The sequence below is a fragment of the Notechis scutatus genome, chromosome 6 (assembly GCF_049901735.1).
Source record: "Notechis scutatus isolate UNSWTSFEM ecotype Mainland chromosome 6, rNotScu1.2, whole genome shotgun sequence".
Taxonomy (NCBI): Eukaryota; Metazoa; Chordata; class Lepidosauria; order Squamata; family Elapidae; genus Notechis; species Notechis scutatus.
Genome location: NC_142014.1, coordinates 39627281 through 39648308, shown reverse-complemented (window position 1 = coordinate 39648308; position 21028 = coordinate 39627281). Strand labels below are relative to the sequence as shown.

The following is a 21028-nucleotide window of genomic DNA, read 5'->3' as shown; positions in this document are numbered from 1 at the left end:
TGCACAGTGCTTTAATTTTATCCATAAGAGCAGAAAAAAGTAGCTACATGAAGGTATGTTAGTGAAATTGGGCTGATGACAAACATTCCTCTTTTGGGTAAGATTTGTATAATATGAGTACAATAACCCTGTTAATTTTAGTCCTAGTAATTTGCTTAATATAATCAAGCTACACATCATGCGACATATCTTAATTTGAATTATTGGATTGGGTCTAAAGTGAAAATATTCTTGTTGAAGAACAGATGAGATTTAGAGGGAACTATTCAGCCTTAGACCTGCACTATTCAGTTGAAAAATACATTTTACCCACCAAAGGTACCCATTGCCTCCTTCGTGGATTTCAAATTTACTTTTGATCTGATTCCAAAGTAGAAGCTATGGGAAAATTTCAGGGATGCTCAATGGATAAAAGGTTACTCTTTATTGTAACATTTCACTGTCAAATGCTGCCCACCAGGATACCCTTTTGGAACTGTTTCCATCAAAATAGAGGTAGAGTAAGGATCAGAAGATATCCATTGTACTTGGTATCGGATCACTATTATATGCTCTAATTACCTATCTCTCTTAAGCTTAGCATTTCTTGATCTGTCTTCCAGTACTGTGTTGCGTAGAATGTGTTTTCAGTAGTTTAGACTAGAATTAAATCTGAATATGAACTGTAGGAAGTTCCAGGGGTTTATTTTTTGGATGGGATGACAACTGATAAATCATAGCTTTGTCAGTGAGGATAAAAGTCTCTAACTAATAGTGACACTTGAGATTTAACTCAAGAAATCTCAAACTATGTACTTATATTGCAAACTTGCAAAATTTCTTTTTAAAAATCTTAAATTATCTAGAATTTGAGCATATTTTAATTGGAATCCGGTTGAATAAATCAAACAATCTTTTTATAGCTTCAATATTTATAAATAATGTTTTTAAATAATATTTATAAATAATGATGTCATCTACTATTAAATACGAAGGGAATCTTCAATAGTCATAATTTTTATGGGAGATTTATAATAGGATAGGAAAGTATCCATTGTACTTGGTATCGGATCACGAAGTTAAAGTTGGAGAAAATTTAGTGAAAAGTTTTGTTTACTTTTCCTTAAATGATGACAGTCATATCTCAAATGAGAAGGTTTACAGATATATCACGTCTTATCATGGCTGAAAAGTTATTCAAGACACCAACATGGGAGGTAACATATTCTTATGGAGATGGTTTTTACTAATAAAATAGAGTATTTCTTATATGGAACCTCAAATAATCACTAGAGTTGATAAAATTAGCTGTAACTAAGATACCTATTAGGCTAAAATAAATATTTGAAGGCAGTTTTGTAAATTATTTATTATTTACTTAGTTATTTATGCTGAATATACAGTCCTGTGAAAAAATTATTTCTCCATTTTGGCTTTATTTTTGTACAATAAATGATGACATGGTGTAATATGTTATATATTGTTCATCTGAGGTTGTATTTACCTACTTTTAAGAACTGTTAAGGACCAGATGATTTTTACTATGTCCTGATACACAAACCATAGAATTCAAAGAGAGTATTCTTTCTTTTTCACATGACTGTATATTTAGGGAAGCTGGAAGGTGAGCATTGTTTTAAAACTGGAGGAAAGAACTTCAACAAACTGCTATACTCTAAACCTGAAAATGAAAAGGATCTGCAAGTAATGAAAATCATTGAACAGAATAAAAAAAAGGCTAACATAGTCAGAAGTTGAACATTCTGTACAGAAAATTCAGGTTATGTAGTAACTCTACATTATTCATGTTTTTAACATTATTGAAACAAAAGCTGTTAAAAATTAATTCAGTACAGTTCGCTGTGTTTCCTATTTCTGCTCCTTGTCCCTCTTGCTGCCCGCCCACATCCCAGCCCTAGTAGTCCGTGCAAGTTGTCAGTTTCAGCAGAGGACTGTCAGGGAGAGAGAACTGCTCAGGCTTTTTTTTTTTTTTTTTTGGCAGCCATTTCTATTTTCTATATAGCCTCCTCTCCAGTTAATTTTTTCCCTATGTGAGAAAAACCCAAAACAGTCTTTTTGTTCAATGAATATGGCAGTTGTTAAGTGAGGCCATTCATAAAATGACTGGTCATTAAGTGAAGACTACCTATAATCTAACTTTAGTTCACCACGTTAGCCTTTTGGTTCACTGTATTCCAATAACTTTTTTGCATCTTGGCTTTACTTCATCTATCCATCCAGCTATCCATGTTTGTTCTAAATTCTGTGTCCTCCTTACTCTTTTTCAATCTCCCAATTTCATTTAAAATTGAATATACAGGTAATCCCCGGGTTACAAGCGTTCCCGTATCGAATATTCAAAGTTACACGATTAGCGTCTCCTAGCGTTTATGAACAATTCCCGAAATTATGAATATTGCACCACCATGGCAGTTGTTTGTCCTTACAAACAACTGCAGAGGTTCTGCAATATTCGCCCCACCTATTTCCCCCCCCCCCCCAGCTGTGTCTTCACAGGCACTTTGCCTGTGGAGACTCATTTACCTTGCAAAGATCTCCTCCCTGTCTCACTTTCTTTGCCTGTTTCATTGCTTCAGGCTTCTCTCCACAGAGAATAGAGGCCTAATATACTGCAATATCATGTGAGATAAGTACCATGAGATCTTGTGTTACTGATCTCGTGTGATCTTGCACTTTAGGACTCTATTCTTTGCAAATTGACGCCTGGCCATTTGCAAACGAAGGGAAGGCTTCAGTCCTTCAGACTTTCCCTGAAAGGAGGCCTTCTTTCTCGCTGGCGATCTACTTGACAAGGCCTTCAGTGATGAAAAATGCCTCGTCAAGCCCTTTGCTGATGAGAGAGCGGGAAGCAGGTGAAGAAACAGGCTGGAAAGGAGACAGCTCTTCATAAAGTAAGTCACCCCGCGCAGCAAGATGGGGGGGTGGAAGCAATTGTGGGGACCCCAGGAGAAGGAGATGTATCTGTGGGTTGGAAGAAACCTTGGATGGTCTGAAGTAGATAACTTGTTTGATCACTAGTCCCCCCCACATGGCGTCTCCACTCCAAGATACCTCATGTGCACTTAATGAGCCTCACATTCAGTTAGAGAATATGTGGGCGAAAAGAGGGAGTGATCACGTTCAAAGTACAAGATTCACTCCCACGAATCCTCTGGTTACAAATGGAATGGGAAGGCTCCATTACATTTGTAACTCAAGGACTATCTGTGTTAGCAGTAGAATCTTAATTCACTACTGACAATATTCTCCAAGGCGCCTGAAGGATAGGATAGCTTGGAGTGCAGATTGAACTATGTGGCATGTACATTTTCATATTATCAGCATTAACTGTAAGGTAAGCTGCCTCATTTTACCCAATCTCCAGCTAGCCCTGTTTGCAAGGAAGATTATTTTCTTTTGATTTATGGAGCATGTTGCCAAATCCTATTTCCTCCTTATGGAATGCTTAAAATAAGTTATTTGAAAGTTAACAAGGTTGCTTATCTTTTCCTTCAGCTATCAGTTTCTCTTTCTTTGACAACCCACTCAACATATAGTGCATATTGGAAATTCACAAGGAAATTCCTTTTCAGATTTTGGGGTTTGTATTTTGTGGTTGGTGTTAACTGAAAAGTGTCTCTTTCTCCATACATAAGATTGTAGGGTTTGGAAGATTTCTGTTTAATGGCTTGTGTTTTGCTTCCATTTTCTCTGTCTTGCTTGTAATTTAATTATTCAATCTATAATATTTCCATCTTCACTTGCTGAATTTGGTGCAACAGAAAAATAAATACAAATAGCAAGTTGGTTGTTATTAAACTGAAGTTAAAGTGTTTGTTTTCATTCATTCATTTTTAATATATATTGGATGTACTTTTAACTTCATCTCTTGATGAAGTATTTTCTTTCAAGTTTCTAAAAATAAGTATAGCCATACTTCATTCCTAATTTCCTGTGGCAGGTAAAACTTGGAGCAGGAATATTATCTGATGAATAAATTAAAAGAATTTTAGAAAAAATATGAATTTCCAGATAGTATTAGTCTTACTGTTACAATAGCAAGTTAATAATTACAATAGCTTTGCTAAATATATTTGCCTATGCTTTCTTAAAAAAAAAATTAGTTCCTCTAATTATGAAGCTAAGTATTTTTAAAAAAACAATCAAATTTGATATGCATGTTATATTTTTAGTTTTAAATTAACCTGCTATTTTCCTTGTTCTTTTCTTTTCTTTCTTTTTTTTCTGCTGTGTTCCTCCTCCTCTTTTCCTTTTGGCCTGGATACTTTTGTTTGCCATTCTCCGTATTCAATTGCACTGTAGCTCCAGCATCATGGTGAGATCAAAGAATGGCAAGGAACTTCAAGTAAGTAGTTTCTGCAGGAACAGTGAAAGCTATTTTTTTCCATAGGGCCATACTTTCATTTCATATTATTAGCAAATTATTAGCAAATTTAATAATTCACACCAGAGCTTCACCTTCCATAATATTGTGCATTATTCTTAGCTTTATCTATCATTTTATCCATTTGTAAAGAGAAATATTATAAATCATACACACTTTTAGGTTTGTGCAAATGCTGACATTTCAAGACTTATCATTTTTCTGGTATGTGAAATACAAAGAGCAACTTGTCAAGATAATTTTAGGGGAATTTAAGAATAAAGAATAAAATGGTATGGTTAGTCTTTTTCTTTAATCATTACTTCCCTGGAGTAATTTGTTTCATAGACTCCCAAAATTAGTATACATACTCGGCTTTCACTACTTTGCAGTGAGAGAATGAGACTGAAAAGAAAGGGGAAAGGCTATGCAAAGTAAACCGATAGAGTGTTGTTTTTTCTGCAAATACATTTTCCCCTCTACTATTTAATTTGCTAGTCATTGTTATAAATAGGGCTCCTGGATTATATTAGGCATGACAGCTTCAAGAGCTGTGAGATTTTCCATCTGTGGAGCCCAATCTAATAATTAGAAAACTTACATTTTTTAACAATATCTCTAGAGGGCACTGTGACTGTAAAATATCAGAAGAAGGAAAAATTATCAGGCAATTACATTGAGAGAAAAAGAGGATTAACATCTAAAAAAATCAAAAATAAATATGTGTTTGGGAATTAGATTTTGGATTAATAAATCTATAGAATCTGTAGCTTTTTGTTTAGAATCTCAATTACATTGTTTAAGGAAACTTATGTTTGGAGTTTGTAGTCAGAAAGGAGGGAGTTGATTTTTGAGTGTGCATGCTGACTATACATTGTATACATATCACTTGATAATTTTCAGAAATTCAGTTTTTGGAAATTCAGTTTTAAAAATACCAGAAAATAATGATATGAAGCAAGATTAAAATGCTATGTTTTTATAATTATTTAAATTGGACCTGAAAATAATGGAAAAGTTACCACTATAACATGAAAAGAAATCACATTGCAATTATATCATGTTATCCCATGTTACTCTTCTTTCACGCTCTCCAGAAGTATTAGACAAAAGATATAATGTCCAGTTAATCAGGTCTTTGTAACAATGATTTAAAAAGAAAGGAGAGGAGCTGAATTCAGAAACAAAGCATGTAGCCCTTATGTTGAACATTTTTCAGTCAAATAATTTAAAATTATCTCATTTTTCTACTTTAATATTCAAAACCATTCGACTTTCTAAACTTTCTGAATGGATATTAATGGATATTATTTCTGTGTAACTTTTTTGCCATTGTCAAACATAAATCAATGTCTTATTTTCAAAACACTCTAAAACTACGTTCTCCCTTCCTTCTATTTATATATTTCCTGATGGAGCTCCAACACCATTTTAACAGTCTACTGCTTCTTTATTCACCCTTTCTAAGTAAATTATGCATTATCAAATCCCACTTAAACTATGATCTTTAAAACTGATATTTTACAGTGAAACTTTTTACTCAATATGCCTCATTACAAACCAGTTTTATAATATGTAGCTGAGGGAATCACATATTATTGCTTTTTTACTTTAGCTTTCATTTCCTTCCTTTTTCTGTGTTGCATTTTATCATGTAAACTCCTTAGGGTGGAGACAGTTTCTACTATATTCAGTGAAATGTTGTAACTCATCATTTTTTGATGTTTATTTTACAGCTGCAGTAGCAAGCAGTGATGAATCTCATACTTCTACTCCAGGAAAAATGAGCCAGCATCACGGCAAAGAAGGGTATCTTACACCAACCAAAGAATTACAGCAACTTTCTTTCAGTCCAGGCCAAGGCCATGGTAAGAGCCATTTTGTTGAATATAGTATCAAATAAAATGCTCTACAACACTTACTGTACATGTGACAGGTTCAAGAGAATTGGTTTTATGTTACATAAACCATAACTTAGTTTTGTGTCTTGTCCAGAAATCAGCACAGATATTTCTGTAATTTGAAAAAAAAAGTGGTTTAAAGGTACCTTGGTTTAATTGTGTAATAAAGGAGATGGGAAATTTCTGAATGCGTGGGTAAGTCCTTTTTCATATATCAGTTCATTAAGCTGTGTTTGATAGTTATCAGCAGGCTTCCGTGTACTTCATATATGTATTTCATTGGGAGGTGGAAATGTAGTGGTTGAACTAGGAAATAGATATGTTGCACCTTTAAAACTTATTACAAAATTACATTCCATTTGTTACTTCTAAGGAGATACAAGATACATAACTCCTAAGTTAGTAGGAAATTCAATAAATGAGAAAAAAGTAGGAAAATATTATTTGTAAGAGTTGAATTTAAATGTCATTAAAAACCATACGTTACTGAACTCAGCCTTGTCTCATCTGTTCCAGTATGCACACAAGAAAGATCTCAGAAGCCTTCGCTTTTATGTGTGATTAAGTATGACTTGTCATGTTGTCTGAATCTACATTGGTAATCATTTATAAATTTAGCATATTTTAACACGTCACAATCTAAAGCTTATATTATATAAAACTTACTGATTTAAAAATATAAATGTGTTAAACCTTCTTTTAGCCTACTATAGGGCAAATTAGTCTATTATATACTGAAGGAAGTTAGTCTCATTAAGTCATAAACTTGGTTTCAATATATGCAAAATACTGAATGTTTTGTTTCCTAAATGGAAATTTTGCCTCCTAACTTTGCCATATCTAATTCATTCAAGTTCATTTGGAACTCTTTGGCATAAATGAAGATTAACAGGTTTCTGCAAATAATTTGGAGAAGCATTTTATTTATGGTTTTGTTGTAACTGATAAACTAGGGGTGTCAAACTCAATTTCATTGAGGGCTGGATCACCATTGTGGTTGTCCTTCAGGGGGAGGAGGGACATGGCCATGGTGTTCGCAGCCGACTGGGCAGTGGCCACAAAGTAAGGTGGTGGGGGAGTTGAAGACAAAGTGAGGCAGAGGGTGAGGAGCTGCCCCATGCACCAGATTACCTGAAGGCCCTGCAGCCAGACCATCAATGTTATGCCAACTACCTGCGCTCGTGGCAGCAGCTCCAGAAACCCTGTCCAGGACCCAATGTGGCTACTAGCCCGCTTCTTGCTCTCCACCGCAATGGAACAAGAGGCTGAGTGATGCATGTGGGGTCCTGGACGCCTGCTGGAGCCACCGCAAGATGAGACAGTTGTCAGCATGTTGATGGCCTGGCTGTGGGGCACTCAGGTAAACCAGTGCGGGATGTTGGGAGCAGCTCCTGCCTTGCTTCATCTTCCACCCCCACCTCCTCACTTTATGGCCGCTGCACTAGTGCGTTGCTCTGCTTCTTGCTCCATTATGGCGGCAAGCAAGGAGAAGAAGTAGCAAAGAATGAAGCAAGGCGTTGGGGATGGAGGATAAAGCAAGGCAGGGGGTGTACAGCTGCCCTACCTGCCATGCACAGTCTTACCTGAGGGCCCTTCAGCCAGGCCATCCATGCCAAACCCCCACCCCACCCCCAGGGCAACTACATCCCTTCACTAACCTGCTTTCCAGCTTGGTGCGCCGCGGTGGCATGCAGGGCCACAAAAGTAGTCTGTGGGGTTCTGGTTAAAAAAATAGTTTAGACCTTCAAACTTCTCATGAAAATCTAGTGAAGTTGGAAGGTCTGAACTATTTTTTGTACTGTAGTTTCACAGACTACTTTTGTTGCCTTGCATGTGGCAGCAGAGAATTGGGCCTGTATATGCGTGCAGCCACTGGGATGGTATGCCCCAGGCCGAAGCGACGTGGGCTGGCCCCTTGCAGTTTCAAGGATGGCCGAGTGGGCTGGATCTGACCTCATTTGACCTTTTTCGGCCTGCGGGCCTTCAGTTTGACACCCCTGTGATAAACCATCTGAAGACAATCATTTAATTGTCCAGACAGCCTCCTGAAGGCTTGGCTGCTTCAAGTGCCTTCAGAGGTCTTCTGCATGTGTGTGCATATCCTCTTAGGAACACTTCTGCAAATTTATGTTGTTAATTTTTATTTATTACTTAAAATTTTATTCTATGTTATCCATATCCCTTGCAAGGTGACTTTGGGCGGCTTTTAAGTTACAAAACAAACAAATAATAACTAAAATATTAAAACTAGATTAAAGTATTATTAAATCTGTATTAAAACCTAAATTAGAAGAACTTTCAGATGGACGGATAGTGATGAGGTTTTCTTAACCCATCAGCTGCCTCCAGCAGTGAGCTCCCCCCCGCCTTACAGGCCAGTAGGAAAAGCCAGTTTTAATACCTTCTGGAAAGCCAAAGGCAGTTCTAATCTCCAGGAGTAGAATGTTCCACAGAGATGTTTGCATATCTGTAAAAAATTGAATGTGTTTTGGAAAAGCATTCCCTACGCTTTTCCAATGACAGTATTTAAAAAAAAGAGAAACCCTAGACCAGATTTTTTTTGGGGCGACACCAAACTTCTGAATGTTATATATAGATTTTATAAGTTGCCATGGTTGCTGGTTAAAAAAAGCTACCAAGAATAGAGAGAAAAGTTAACTTTAAAACTGCATTTCTCTTCAAATTGCAGTGAGATTTTGACAGTGAAGAAGCTTTATATGCCCTTCAGTGAATATTTCTTCATACAAATTTGTTTGGCATCTTAACATGGCATTGCTATCATACATTGCTTCCTTCATTACAGTTTAATTTTTCTAGTAAAAAAGCTTTATTCTTGTATTTTTAACATTCTCAAATGTAAATATATTATCTTAACAATTTTTACATTCTTTCAAAATCTAAGGCAGAAATAAATTGTTGTCTCTCTAAGCCGCCTAAGAAGTGGGGTGTACCATTTCCCTAACAGTTTATCACTGTCTTTTAAAATACACCCAAATATCTCTTCATTCCATGTTCCTTTCTATTTTCTATAAACTCATCTCTAAATCTTCAGTTCTCCTTATTAATCCACAAACCTCCAGTAATAATTAACAAGAATACTTAATAACATAATACAATCCCTCTTTCTGTTTAGTCTAAATTGTCTTTATCCCTCTCTTAATAGTTAAACATTGCAAAAAGGAAATTAAAAACTATTAAACATTACCAGAAATAATAATTCCTTATTTACATATCAAAAACTAATCCATTACACTATTAAATATTTCAAAAGAATAACTGCTCAATTCAGATAATTTCCCTTCTCTTATCTAATTACCAAAAGTGGCCATAAAGCCCCTGCAGAAAAATTGGTTGTCCTCACATCACTGAAGTCATCTAAGCTGTACAATTTTTGACTATAAAGTGAGGAGGATTATACAATGGAGTCCTATTATATAACATGCCAAAGAAATATTATAGTAATGGAGATTCTGACCATAGTAAAGATTTGGTTTGATAATTGTAGAAAATACTAGTATTGCTTACAAAAGTAACAGTTCTATACTTATTGGTTGGTAATATGTAATTTATTCTAGTGCTGTGCCTTCAACCAATGCCTTTTGTAGATAGCTGATTTTGTTATTTGTTGGACATCTTCTTTTGAATTGTTGATTATACTATCAAAGTGTGTTTAAGTATGTTTGCCAGAAGAACCAGAATGAAATGGAGGGGAGGGCATTTGATTGGGATAGTCAGTTGAGAAGAAATCAAGGCACTTAACCAGCACTACCACCATTGCTCCTTATGTTCATTACATACGTTCTGGTAGATTCCATTTTCTTTTAGATGAATTTACAGTTTCTCAAATTGCCTGGAGAAATACTAATGAAAATTACTAGGATGAGAAAAGTTGTAGTTTACGTGAATAAAGATTTTAAGTGTTACTGCTATTATATTAAGTGTTACTGCTCCAGTACTACTCAGATTCTTTTCTGAAGTTATTTACCCACCCTGCTTCAGTGTTACTAGGGAAACCATTGTTTCCATTGTAACATCTAGCACAACTCTTAGGTTCCTATTCTAGAAAACAGGTTCTCTCTTTGTGTTATAAATGCGTGTTGTCATAATAATGGCAAAGCTGCAATTTGTGAACTTTCTCAGATAGTATTTTTTCCCATTACAGACCATCCCTGAGAACATGGTATGAAAGTTACATGCAAAAGAAATGAGATTTACCATAGCTCCAGTTAGTGTTTATAGTGTTGTAAGCTGTGTCCACAATTTAGTTTATATAAATAATTTGAGAAATGAAGTGTAAACAGGAATAAAAGCAAGTTTTAATGGGGAATTCTTTGCACTGTCCTGTATCCTTTTTATATTACAGTTATGGAAGGAAGGGGGAAGGCTGAATTTGGCCTTCCCTTGTAATTTGAAATTATGATACATTTTCATGATGCCAGGAAATGAATGGGATATATTAGCATAAAAGGGAAGCAGTGATATTGAAATCTAAGTCTTAATGCTAATTGTGAACTTCACTACTGAAGTAATATTATATATTATGGTTGTTAATGAAGTTTAAAAAACTAAAAGCAAGATTTTTGATTGAATTATGAAATAACTGATTCGAAAAAAAACTCTGCCAGCTCAGTTTTATCTTGGACAAGTTTTTAGATATTTTGCTGACTTTTATTTCGAGCCTACAGATACTGTGTGTGTGTGTTTGTGTGTGTGTGTGTGTATTCTTTTAAACCATCTAATCTCAGAATATTAAGAATAGTTGCCCTTTGTCCAAAATCTCTGGCAGAAAAAAAACAGTGGTTATGAAAGATAGAGCTTTTAAAAATTCCAGACAACCTGTTACATCGTTTTTTGAGATATTTCCTTACCAGGTTCCTCAATGTCTTCAACAATAACAGAACTTCTAATTTAGGGCCTTCATTGCAAAAGTTCATAAAAATTTAGAGAGATATTCAGGGATGTATCCACCTTGAAAATAGTCCATGTTAAACTGTATAGCATAACATCAGGAGGGACTCCAAGAAATGTTTTATGACATTTTGCATTATGTCATAAAATGCTTTCTGATTATTTTTATATCAGAAAATGTTTTATAAAATTTACGAAATTTCAATTCCATGGGAGTCATGGGTCCCAGATTTTGAACACATTCTGTAAGTTAGCACATTTGAGGTACCTTGATTCAAAAATTGTTGCCCTATGATACACTATTTTGCCAGTTAAAGGTTTCACACAGATAGGAGAGTTTTAGTAATATATAGATGATGTGTATTCAGCTGATCCATTGTAAATGTCATGTTTTGCAAAGATTCAGTTGTTTGTAGTCAGCCTGCATTCTTACTTTTTTTTAATTCTTCAGTACTGTATACAATAGAACCTCTGGTCACGAACACTTCTGATCACGACCAAATCTGGCTCCAACCAAAAAATTCACAAAATGTTTGAATCTGGTCACAAACACATACTCACTCGGGCAGCAATCAAACATGACCCCTGATCCAGAAATTCCTGAAGACGAAACATTAGAAGACAAAGAAATCGACAAAGTTATGGGATTAATTATGGTCATGACCAGATGTTCTACTATACATCCTTGCCATTTAAATAAGTAATTTAGATGATCTAAATCAATTAAATTATTAGATATTTAAACTTCCATTGAGAAATTATACCTATATACAGGTAGTTTTTGATTTACGACCATAACGGAGCCCAACATTTCTGTTGTTAAATGAGACATTGTTAAGTGAGTTTTGCCCCATTTTACGATCTTTCTTGCCAGAGTTGTTAAGTGAATGAATGCAATTAATAAATTGGTAAACTGGTTATTAATGACTTTGCTTGTCAGGAGGTCACAAAAAGTTCACATGACCCTGAGACAGAGCAACAGTCATAAATATGTACCAATTGCCAACCATCTGAATTTTGATCACATGATAATGGGGATGCTACAAAGTTCATAACTGAAACATGGTCATAAGTCACTTTTTAAACTTGTAACTTTGAATAGTCACTAAATGAACTGTTGTAAGTCGAAGACCACCTGTAGTGCTGTCTTTATATTTCTGTTAAAATATAGTTGATTTGTATTTATTAAACAAATAATGTAGTTTACGTTTAGTGATTACCTGCATGTTGAAAATATATTACACTTTTTAATGGCGGGGGGACCCTAAAGCTGAAAGATTTTGTATTTTCTTCAGGCTAATTATTCAAATCTGAAATCTTCATATAAAGGCCATGTCTTTTTATTTGAAATTAGTTTAGCAAGGACTTCTATTATTAAATGATAATTGTTTTAATAATAAAGCACTTGTTTTCTAAAATTTCAATGTGCATTATTAATATTTGCATAATATTGTTTTAAGAAGCAATGGACATTTTTCCAGCAAGTTTTTTTGTGGATCTGGTATTCTTAGACATTTTTGCTGGCAGGTGCTATTTGTTTTGCTTTATTAAGATGAAGTGCTAGAAATGCAAGACTTTCTTTTATTGAGAAATTTATTTTATTTAGAAACTGAAATTTTCTGCTTTCTTTCAGTGTTGGAAGCATAACCATGATAGCTTGCTGTGTGTGCTTTAAAATATTTGAATGATTAGGGAGTAGAAGAATTATTTTGGTAGGTTGAGATACTTGATTATGCCAATTCTCTGTAACTTCCAAATAGTATAGAGAAACAGCTTGTATTAGAACATACTAACTAAAATAGGAAATATTACCTATAGAGAAATGGCAACAACTTGACATTATTATCAACATCCTTAAATGCTATCTTCATTTTTCAAATACACACATGACTCTCTTATTTGCGGGTTGCTAATGATGGCAACTGCTTTCTCTGCAACATTCTCATTACCACCAGCCTTTTGAATGACAAGAATAATTATATAAAGCATCTAACTCAAAAAGGAAGAAGGTCCTATGAGGCGTAGGTTTTCTCTAGGTGCTGGGGTTTCACTTCCTCCACGAACTGATAGCCGAAAGCTTGTCCGGAATGCTTCATTTGGAGGCTGCAGTGAACTCTCACCAGTCTTTCAAGGTTTGTTTTCTTTTTTTTTATATTGTCACAAAAGTAGGTTGCATTGCTAGGTGCAATATTAACAAATAAAAACAATACATTTTGGGTAGGTGTTAACTCACATCATGTTTATTGATTGCTAAACAATATTTTACAGGTTTAAAATTGTTACAATACCACAAGGATATTTGAATGTTGTTTCTAATATGCTTATTCAGAATTTAATGGTTTTGTCTTTAAAGAAAGTATACTTGATAATTATAATTTTATTCTATAGAGACTTGTAAACTCATTCATTTCTTTTTAAGGTTTTGATAGAGGGAAAGATGATGCTTCACAGAATAAAGATGATTCCTTACAATCAATGTCAAAAAGTAAAGTAAGTACAATTATTATATGTATCTTTACCCTCATTCATTTCTTTTTAAGGTTTTGATAGAGGGAAAGATGATGCTTCACAGAATAAAGATGATTCCTCACAATCAATGTCAAAAAGTAAAGTAAGTACAATTATTATATGTATCTTTACCCTACCGATTTAGATGTATTTATTTCTTCTGAAATAAAAAGTGGGCTTAGTTACAGCATGTCACACATTTACTTGTCTATACATTATCTATCTTGGTCTTCACTCAGTGGTCAAAAAAGGCAGATATAGGATACAAAAGAAATTAATATTTATATTTATTTTCAATTATTTGTACACAGCCTTGTACTGAAATCATATAGTAATTTATTGATTAAAAAGGTTTTCCATTTGTAAAATCATTTGTCTTCATTTACCTTCATCTGTCTACATTTACACAGAGAAACTGTTCTCTGTCAAACACAAAGGCATACCAAGTATGTATGCCGTTATATAGGTTTCTCCACAGTAGAAAGAGCAAAGAAGAAGTAAATAAGATGTTTATGGAACAAATTGAAGGAATAACAGTACTGGATAAAGGGAGAAAGAAAGGGTTGGAGGAAAATATGATGAAGAAATGTGGAAGGGATGTTGTGTCTAACCAGGGAAAAATTAAGAGGAAAAAGTCAATAGAATTATTAAATTCAGAAATAGCATATTCCTATTCAGAGAATAATATTAGACTTTTAAAATTTCTTTTAATGTGTAGAGGCTATTTGCAGTAAGACAGGGAGGAGGGAGATTTTGTACTACAGTGGAACTTCTTAATACTCATGCTTAATTGGTTCCGGGAGTCACATTGAGTATTAAAAATGACAAGTAACACACAAATCATGTGATGTGCCACATAACGCTTTGTTTTGGCTGGGAAGAATGTCCTATCTGTCCCTTTTCCTATGTTAGCAACCTTCCCAGCATGGCCAACTTCCTGTCCGCCCTCTGTGGCTGTCCCCCACTGCCTTTTGCAGCATGTCGAATACCAAATTAAGATGAGTATCAGGACAACATTTTCACATCAAAATGTGTCGAGTATCAAATTTGACAAATTTTGAAGCAATTGAGTATCAAGGTACTACTGTATTATTTCTGATTCTTATAGTAATGACTAGAAAAATACATGTACTCCTACACATTTTTCTAGAATCATAGTGAGGCAGGATAAATGACTTCTATTTTCTTTCTTTCTTCCTTCCCTCCCTCCCTCCCTCCCTCCCTCCCTCCCTCCCTCCCTCCCTCCCTCCCTTCTTTCTTTCTTTCTTTCTTTCTTTCTTTCTTTCTTTCTTTCTTTCTTTCTTTCTTTCTTTCTTTCTTTCTTTCTTTCTTTCTTCTTGCTCCTACATGTCTTGACTTCCTGCTTATTCCCCTCATTTTTAGTAATATCTGCGTCAGTGATGGGAATAAAAATTTTTTACGATAGGTTCTGTGGGCATGGTTTGGTGGGCGTGGCAGGGGAAGAATACTGTAAAATCTCCAGTCAGAGATGGTATTTGCCGGTTCTCCAAATTACTCAAAATTTCTCCTACTGGTTCTCCAGAATTGGTCAGAACCTGCTGAATACCATCTCTGATCTGCGTCTATCAATTAAAGGTAATGGGAAGGCAGCAACTAATGGAAGTTTTCAGTAGTAGCTTAATCTTAAACATGATTTAGATTGTTACATTTAATTACTTCATTCAATTGAATTGAACTTTTTTTTCAAAAGCTATTGGTTTAAAATTAATTTTTTTAATTCTGTTAACCTATAGTAACTTGAGTAAACCTGCATATCACAAGTAGTTTTGTTAAATAGCAAGTTGAATTACCTCTGTGTTTAGGTTTTAGCCTTTAGAGAAGGTTTATTGGTATGTTCATACATAATTATTTAAAGACAAATGTAGAAGTTATTTGGTACAAACTGCTAAGGACTGTTCAGAAGTACTAGTTTTTCTTTAATAAATTGTAATTAGCTTCTCTGAAGTAAATAATGATGGATTTCTTAAATGAAATGTGTCTCATTTTTGCATAAAATTAATGAAGCAGAAAATGGCAGTTTTGGAATTGAGATTTTGAAATCACGATTATCTCTTCTTTTATTTAAAAAATACAAAGCTTGATATAAAAGATTTTATGTTACTGGTGAAAGAAACATTTTCATAGTTTTCTTGTATAATTTGTATTTTTAGTCAGAATCTAAGATATATAATGGATCAGAAAAGGACATTCCTGCTTCCTCTCCCACTACCAAACTCACAAAGAAGGAGTCCCTTAAGGTGAGTTATTTTCAGTATTAGAATACCCAAATCTTCATATTACACCTGCCCCAGAACACAATTAGTGGTAGATTTGGAAACTGTACTATGATGCTTCAGAAAATATTATTTATTTATTTGTTTGTATCCCATCTTTATTATTTATAACTCAAGTCAGCAAATCTATCCAACACACGTTCCTCCTCCTATTTTCCCTACAACAACCACCACCCTGTGAGGTGAGGTGAGCTGAAAAAAAATGACTTGTCCCAGCTAGCTTTTATGGCTAAGGCAGGATTTCCTGCTTTCCATACCGGTGCGTTAACCATTAAACCAAACTGGTTCTCACATAATTATGACATATAAAAGTTGTGCAATATATTCTTAATCATTTTTTTCATTATAGAAAGCTGTATCATATCAAATATTTATTATAGTCAAGGACCAATAGAATTAAAAATACTTAGAGTATTTAATTAAATGTGTTAGAATAAAATAATAACAAATAAAATCTATGTTAAAATCATAATTTGGCAGCCTGTCTCTTAGTTGTACATAAACAGGAGTGCGGCCTAAACTATAATGCAATATCAATCCTTAAATTGTGAAAGCCTATAGTTATTCGATATTAAGATACAATAAGGTGATCATATCAAAAGATTTAGTGCATTATTAATTATATAAAATGGTTATGATAGATTCATCAAGTTCCGATGAATCTTCAGTGCCACTGTGCAGAATCTAGCTACCTGCATTGTGACTCCAATCCATTCGTCTTTAAGCAACTCCTGAAGATAAAAGGTATCAGAACAGCCAGGGATACCTATTAGTTAAAGGGAAAATACATTTTGTTCAAAAGTCTCTATAAAAAGAGCAGTGAAGAAGGACATGTCCAGAGGTTTCCATCTCTCCAGAATCACTGGGACAGAATTCTTTATATTTGCCCTCCGGGACAGTTGAGGGGAGTACTTGACATCATGCAAGCAAAAAGGCTTTCCAGTGATTTACTATCTCTAACAAGCTAAGATAACTGGTAGGGGTGGCAGTATATCTAATATAATCTGGAGTCAAAAACAGTGGAGCTTTCTCCTAGTCTGCTTGCCCCACTATATCCTCTATCCTTTGTCTCAGGGTTTGTTTTGCCTAGTTATAGTCCAATTGAGAATGGAGAAAATCTAGTTTAGCAAGGTTGAACTCAACAGCCTTAATACATGAAGAGGAGAATTTATCTTGGAGGATTAATGATGCAAGGCCTTAAGAAAAGAAATTAAGTTTTAGCCAAATATTTAAAGAAACTTTACAGATTCAAATTTTATAAATTCTGTTCTCCAGGTGTAGGAGTACATCTAAAGCACAAACAATGAGGCATCTGGAGAATTGCTCTAATAAATTTGGATTAAACTCTTTGTAAAGGTGTAAAACAAGAAGCTTGGGTCTGAGCAGGGTTCCGTAAAGAAGCTGTGCTAGTGAATTGGCCTGGAAAAGCTTCATTGCAGCAGGAACAATCTTTCATTTAGTAAAGGCCATAACCTTAGTTTTTTGGTAGTTTATGACCAATTCATCATTATTACAAAACTGGACAAGGGTTCATAAGGCTCTTTTAAGATGTACAGGTGTTCTGGAGAGGATGCTTCAATATCCTATTTTGGGGGATAAGGGATAGAAACCTGGCAGTATATGAACTAGATTTATAAGCCTGCAGATAGAATATGTGCCAATTTTATTCATTAGATTAAACTTGTCAAATCTGCAGTCTGAAGTAACACCAGATATGAATTTTTCACCTCAGAAGGGCCACAAAGTTGATCTCATTCATTCTCTCTTAAGAAGGAAAAAATATCTATGGTCAGCTGCTAATTTAGCCATAAAAACCTATAGTTTTAAAGGGACGAAATTTATGAAAAACATCCCATTTTCACTCATAGGTAATATTAACACCACAGATGAATAGACTATGATGTGTTAGATTACAAAATAATTCATCCTCTATCTACAGTTGTAGAAACAATTGTTATAAGTGTCTTGCTTTATATAGAACAATCACATAAGTACAGTTGAAGACTATCGTTTTCCTTTGAATTTTGACTTTTAAGTTTGGAAGGATTTTTATAAATATTTTTGCTTGCTTTTGTAATTGAATTGCTAGAATAATCTTTGAGGTTAGATTTCATAATTCAGAGAGAGATATATCCCTTGATTAAAAAGAGGAAATAAGAGGGATAAGCTCACAGTTAAGTGGGACCAGCAGTAAACTAGTGGTAGAGGCTATTTAAGGGGTGATTCTTAAACTTACAGAAAGTACTGCAGACAAATTCTGATAAATTCAAATATACTTAAATTGTATGTGCTTATAGGTTCCTGATAAATGTGTAATGTAGCTAAGCCTGTAAACAATTTGAAAGCATGTAGATTTCTAACCTTAGATTAACCATACTTTAAGAGTCCATGTAAATGGACCTTTGTGATAAGTTGTAAATATGGCTGAAAATTAAAACCATGTATTCTTTCATATGAAATTGCCTGAAAAAGAACTTCTAATAAGTTCTTTTGTTAGACCTTTTCCTGTATTTTAACCATTTTCAGCTGGATATTTATTTTTATTTTCAAATTGATTGGATTCACTAACTTCTTTCCATTTATTTACTTTCTTTCCTTATTTCTCATTTATTCTTTACAGGTTCAAAAGAAAAATTACAGGGAAGAAAAGAAAAGAGCTACAAAAGAATTACTTAGCACTATCACAGACCCATCAGTCATTGTTATGGCTGATTGGCTGAAGGTGAGAAACTGAGATAAATAAAAAGCTGTAATTGCTGAATGTTTAATCTATAAGAAAACAAAAAAATTAAAATTGTAAACTGCTATTGTTTACTACTAATAGGGAATATATTAATTGTATCCCAGAGGTTTAATATTCAATACATAGAAACCAAATACATAGAAACCCAGGGAGAGACTTAGTTTGCTTTAACATGGTTGCCATAGTTACAGCAAATCTACAGCGATTGCGTTCGTAAACTCCCTATGTTAAATATGATATTAATAGAAAAATATCCCCCTTAATAACAAGCACCTGAAATATCACTGATGTAGTGAAATTTTAAAATAGTTTCCGTATTGCACATTTTCTTTTTTTTTTCTTGTTTACATGAGATGGTGTAAAATATTACGATTGTCACTGTCTAAAAATCAATGATGCTGTCAGATATGCCATCTTCAGCATACTCTGTTTTGCTGGCATCCTGCCATAAAATATGGAGGGGAGATAGAGATTGGGGAGTTAGGAGTGGGTGGGAATGACAGAGTGACAGGCACCACAAGTGTCAGTCCAGAACAGATTGGCCGATCAAGGGTGGAGCTGTGAGATCGGGAATGTGAAACTTCACCAAAAAGGCGCCAAACCTCAAGGTCCTTCCCAAAATATCTAATTCAAATATCATTGGACACTGACTGACTGACCAAGTGGAAAGGCCAGAGAAGAGGAAAAATTGCAGGATTTGTGTGGGAATATTCAGATCCAGCTTTACTTATGCTGTAACCACTTGATTTTGGTAAAAGTAAACTTTTCAATTCAAAAATGGAGTCAAGGGTCTTTATTTTCGAAATGCTCAAGTTGGGACAAACCTGACAGATGATGTGAATAATTAAGAGAAGATTGTGAATGGAATATGGGGATCAGATAATCCAAGCTATTTCGTATTAATGGTTTTTTTCCTATCATAGAACTATTAAGTAACATTGGTCAATGACATATATAACCTGGGATGTTACTATTCAAAATATAATTGTCTATATAGATAAAATAAAAAAGCATTTACATTTCTACCCTACTCTTTGTTCAGGTCACTCAGGGCACCATTTTATTTCTACATCAGTACTCAGAATTAGAATAAAAGAGAGATTTACTCAGGGTAATCGTTCAAGAGTTACCAGATATCTGAACAAGGAAAGGAAGACATGGACAATTGCAAAGCAAAGTAAATGGGAGGGAAAAGAAAGGCACACACTGTTTAATGTTTGTATTTACATTCATTGAAGAGGAAGGGAGTACAAGTAAGTAAAAAGGCACCCAATGATGAATACACATTGATAGGAATGTGCTAGCAGCTGCTGTTAACCTAGTGTCCTCACAGCTGTGAGTCACCAATCAGTAATGAGGCAAATGTGTTCAGGGAGAGTTTGTTAACTTGCAGATAGCACTTACTAGGGAGCCACAGCTCCATAAAGAAAAGCTGCTCAGTTAGATATTTAAAAAGCCAGACTAGATGTAGGAACTGAGGACAAAAAGTAGGACATGTTCTCCTTTTGCCTGACATCTTGTTATCCTGAAGTTAAACCAGAATTCACATTTACTCTTCCATTGATTGCCTGGCCTGAATTGGTATCAATTTCCCCTCTTTTCAGACATTGGAGTTAGCTAAGTACTTACACTTACTGTATGTATTTAATATAATGTACTATCTGAGAGTAGCTTTATGAGCATTGCTACTTCACTAGAATTTAAAATAATTTTATAATTCTGAACTTGTTATATATTTTGTAAAAATCATGTTTTGCCTGGGAGTAAGAGACTGAAAAATACTAGAAATAATATATAAATATATATAATATAAATATAGAAATATATATAATATATATAATATATAAATATATATAAAATATATATTGTCCTCTTTTCTTTTCTTTTCTGGGAAGATTCGTGGTACATTGAAAAGTTGGACCAAACTTTGGTGTGTGTTGAAACCAGGAGTATTGCTAATTTATAAAACACCTAAAAATGGCCAGTGGGTGGGAACAGTACTTCTGAATGCTTGTGAACTCATTGAGCGGCCTTCAAAAAAGGATGGATTCTGTTTCAAACTTTTCCATCCTTTGGAACAGTCTATCTGGGCTGTTAAGGTAAGTGAGCTTGTATTCTTAATGGAGTTGGTGTCAACAGAATTTTATTATGTCACATTAAAACTCTGCATCATTAATGAATTCAAAATGCCTTTCAGTTGTCATAGATTGGTCCAAAAGAATATTTGTTTTATAAAGTTGTCTGATCAGCCTAAAACTCTACAGTTCAGCTGTTCAGTTGCTTTGAATAGTTGAAAATTGAAAAGGAAGAT

At 34.3% G+C, this 21028-nt stretch overlaps 1 protein-coding gene across 4 annotated transcripts in view; it reads left to right on the top strand.

Moving 5' to 3' along the window:
- The window catches only part of OSBPL8 (oxysterol binding protein like 8), an 83547-nt gene that overhangs the window by 21664 nt on the left and 40855 nt on the right, over nt 1-21028 (top strand). For 2 of the 4 annotated variants that reach the window (XM_087968017.1, XM_087968019.1), the window contains exons 3-8: nt 4303-4345; nt 6100-6231; nt 13713-13783; nt 15852-15938; nt 18595-18696; nt 20613-20816. In XM_087968017.1, the coding sequence (XP_087824143.1) occupies nt 4303-4345; nt 6100-6231; nt 13713-13783; nt 15852-15938; nt 18595-18696; nt 20613-20816 (639 nt within the window). Of the gene's footprint in view, nt 1-4302; nt 4346-6099; nt 6232-13177; nt 13305-13712; nt 13784-15851; nt 15939-18594; nt 18697-20612; nt 20817-21028 lie in introns of those variants that run through there. The other 2 variants (XM_087968018.1, XM_087968020.1) reach the window with 2 other exon arrangements.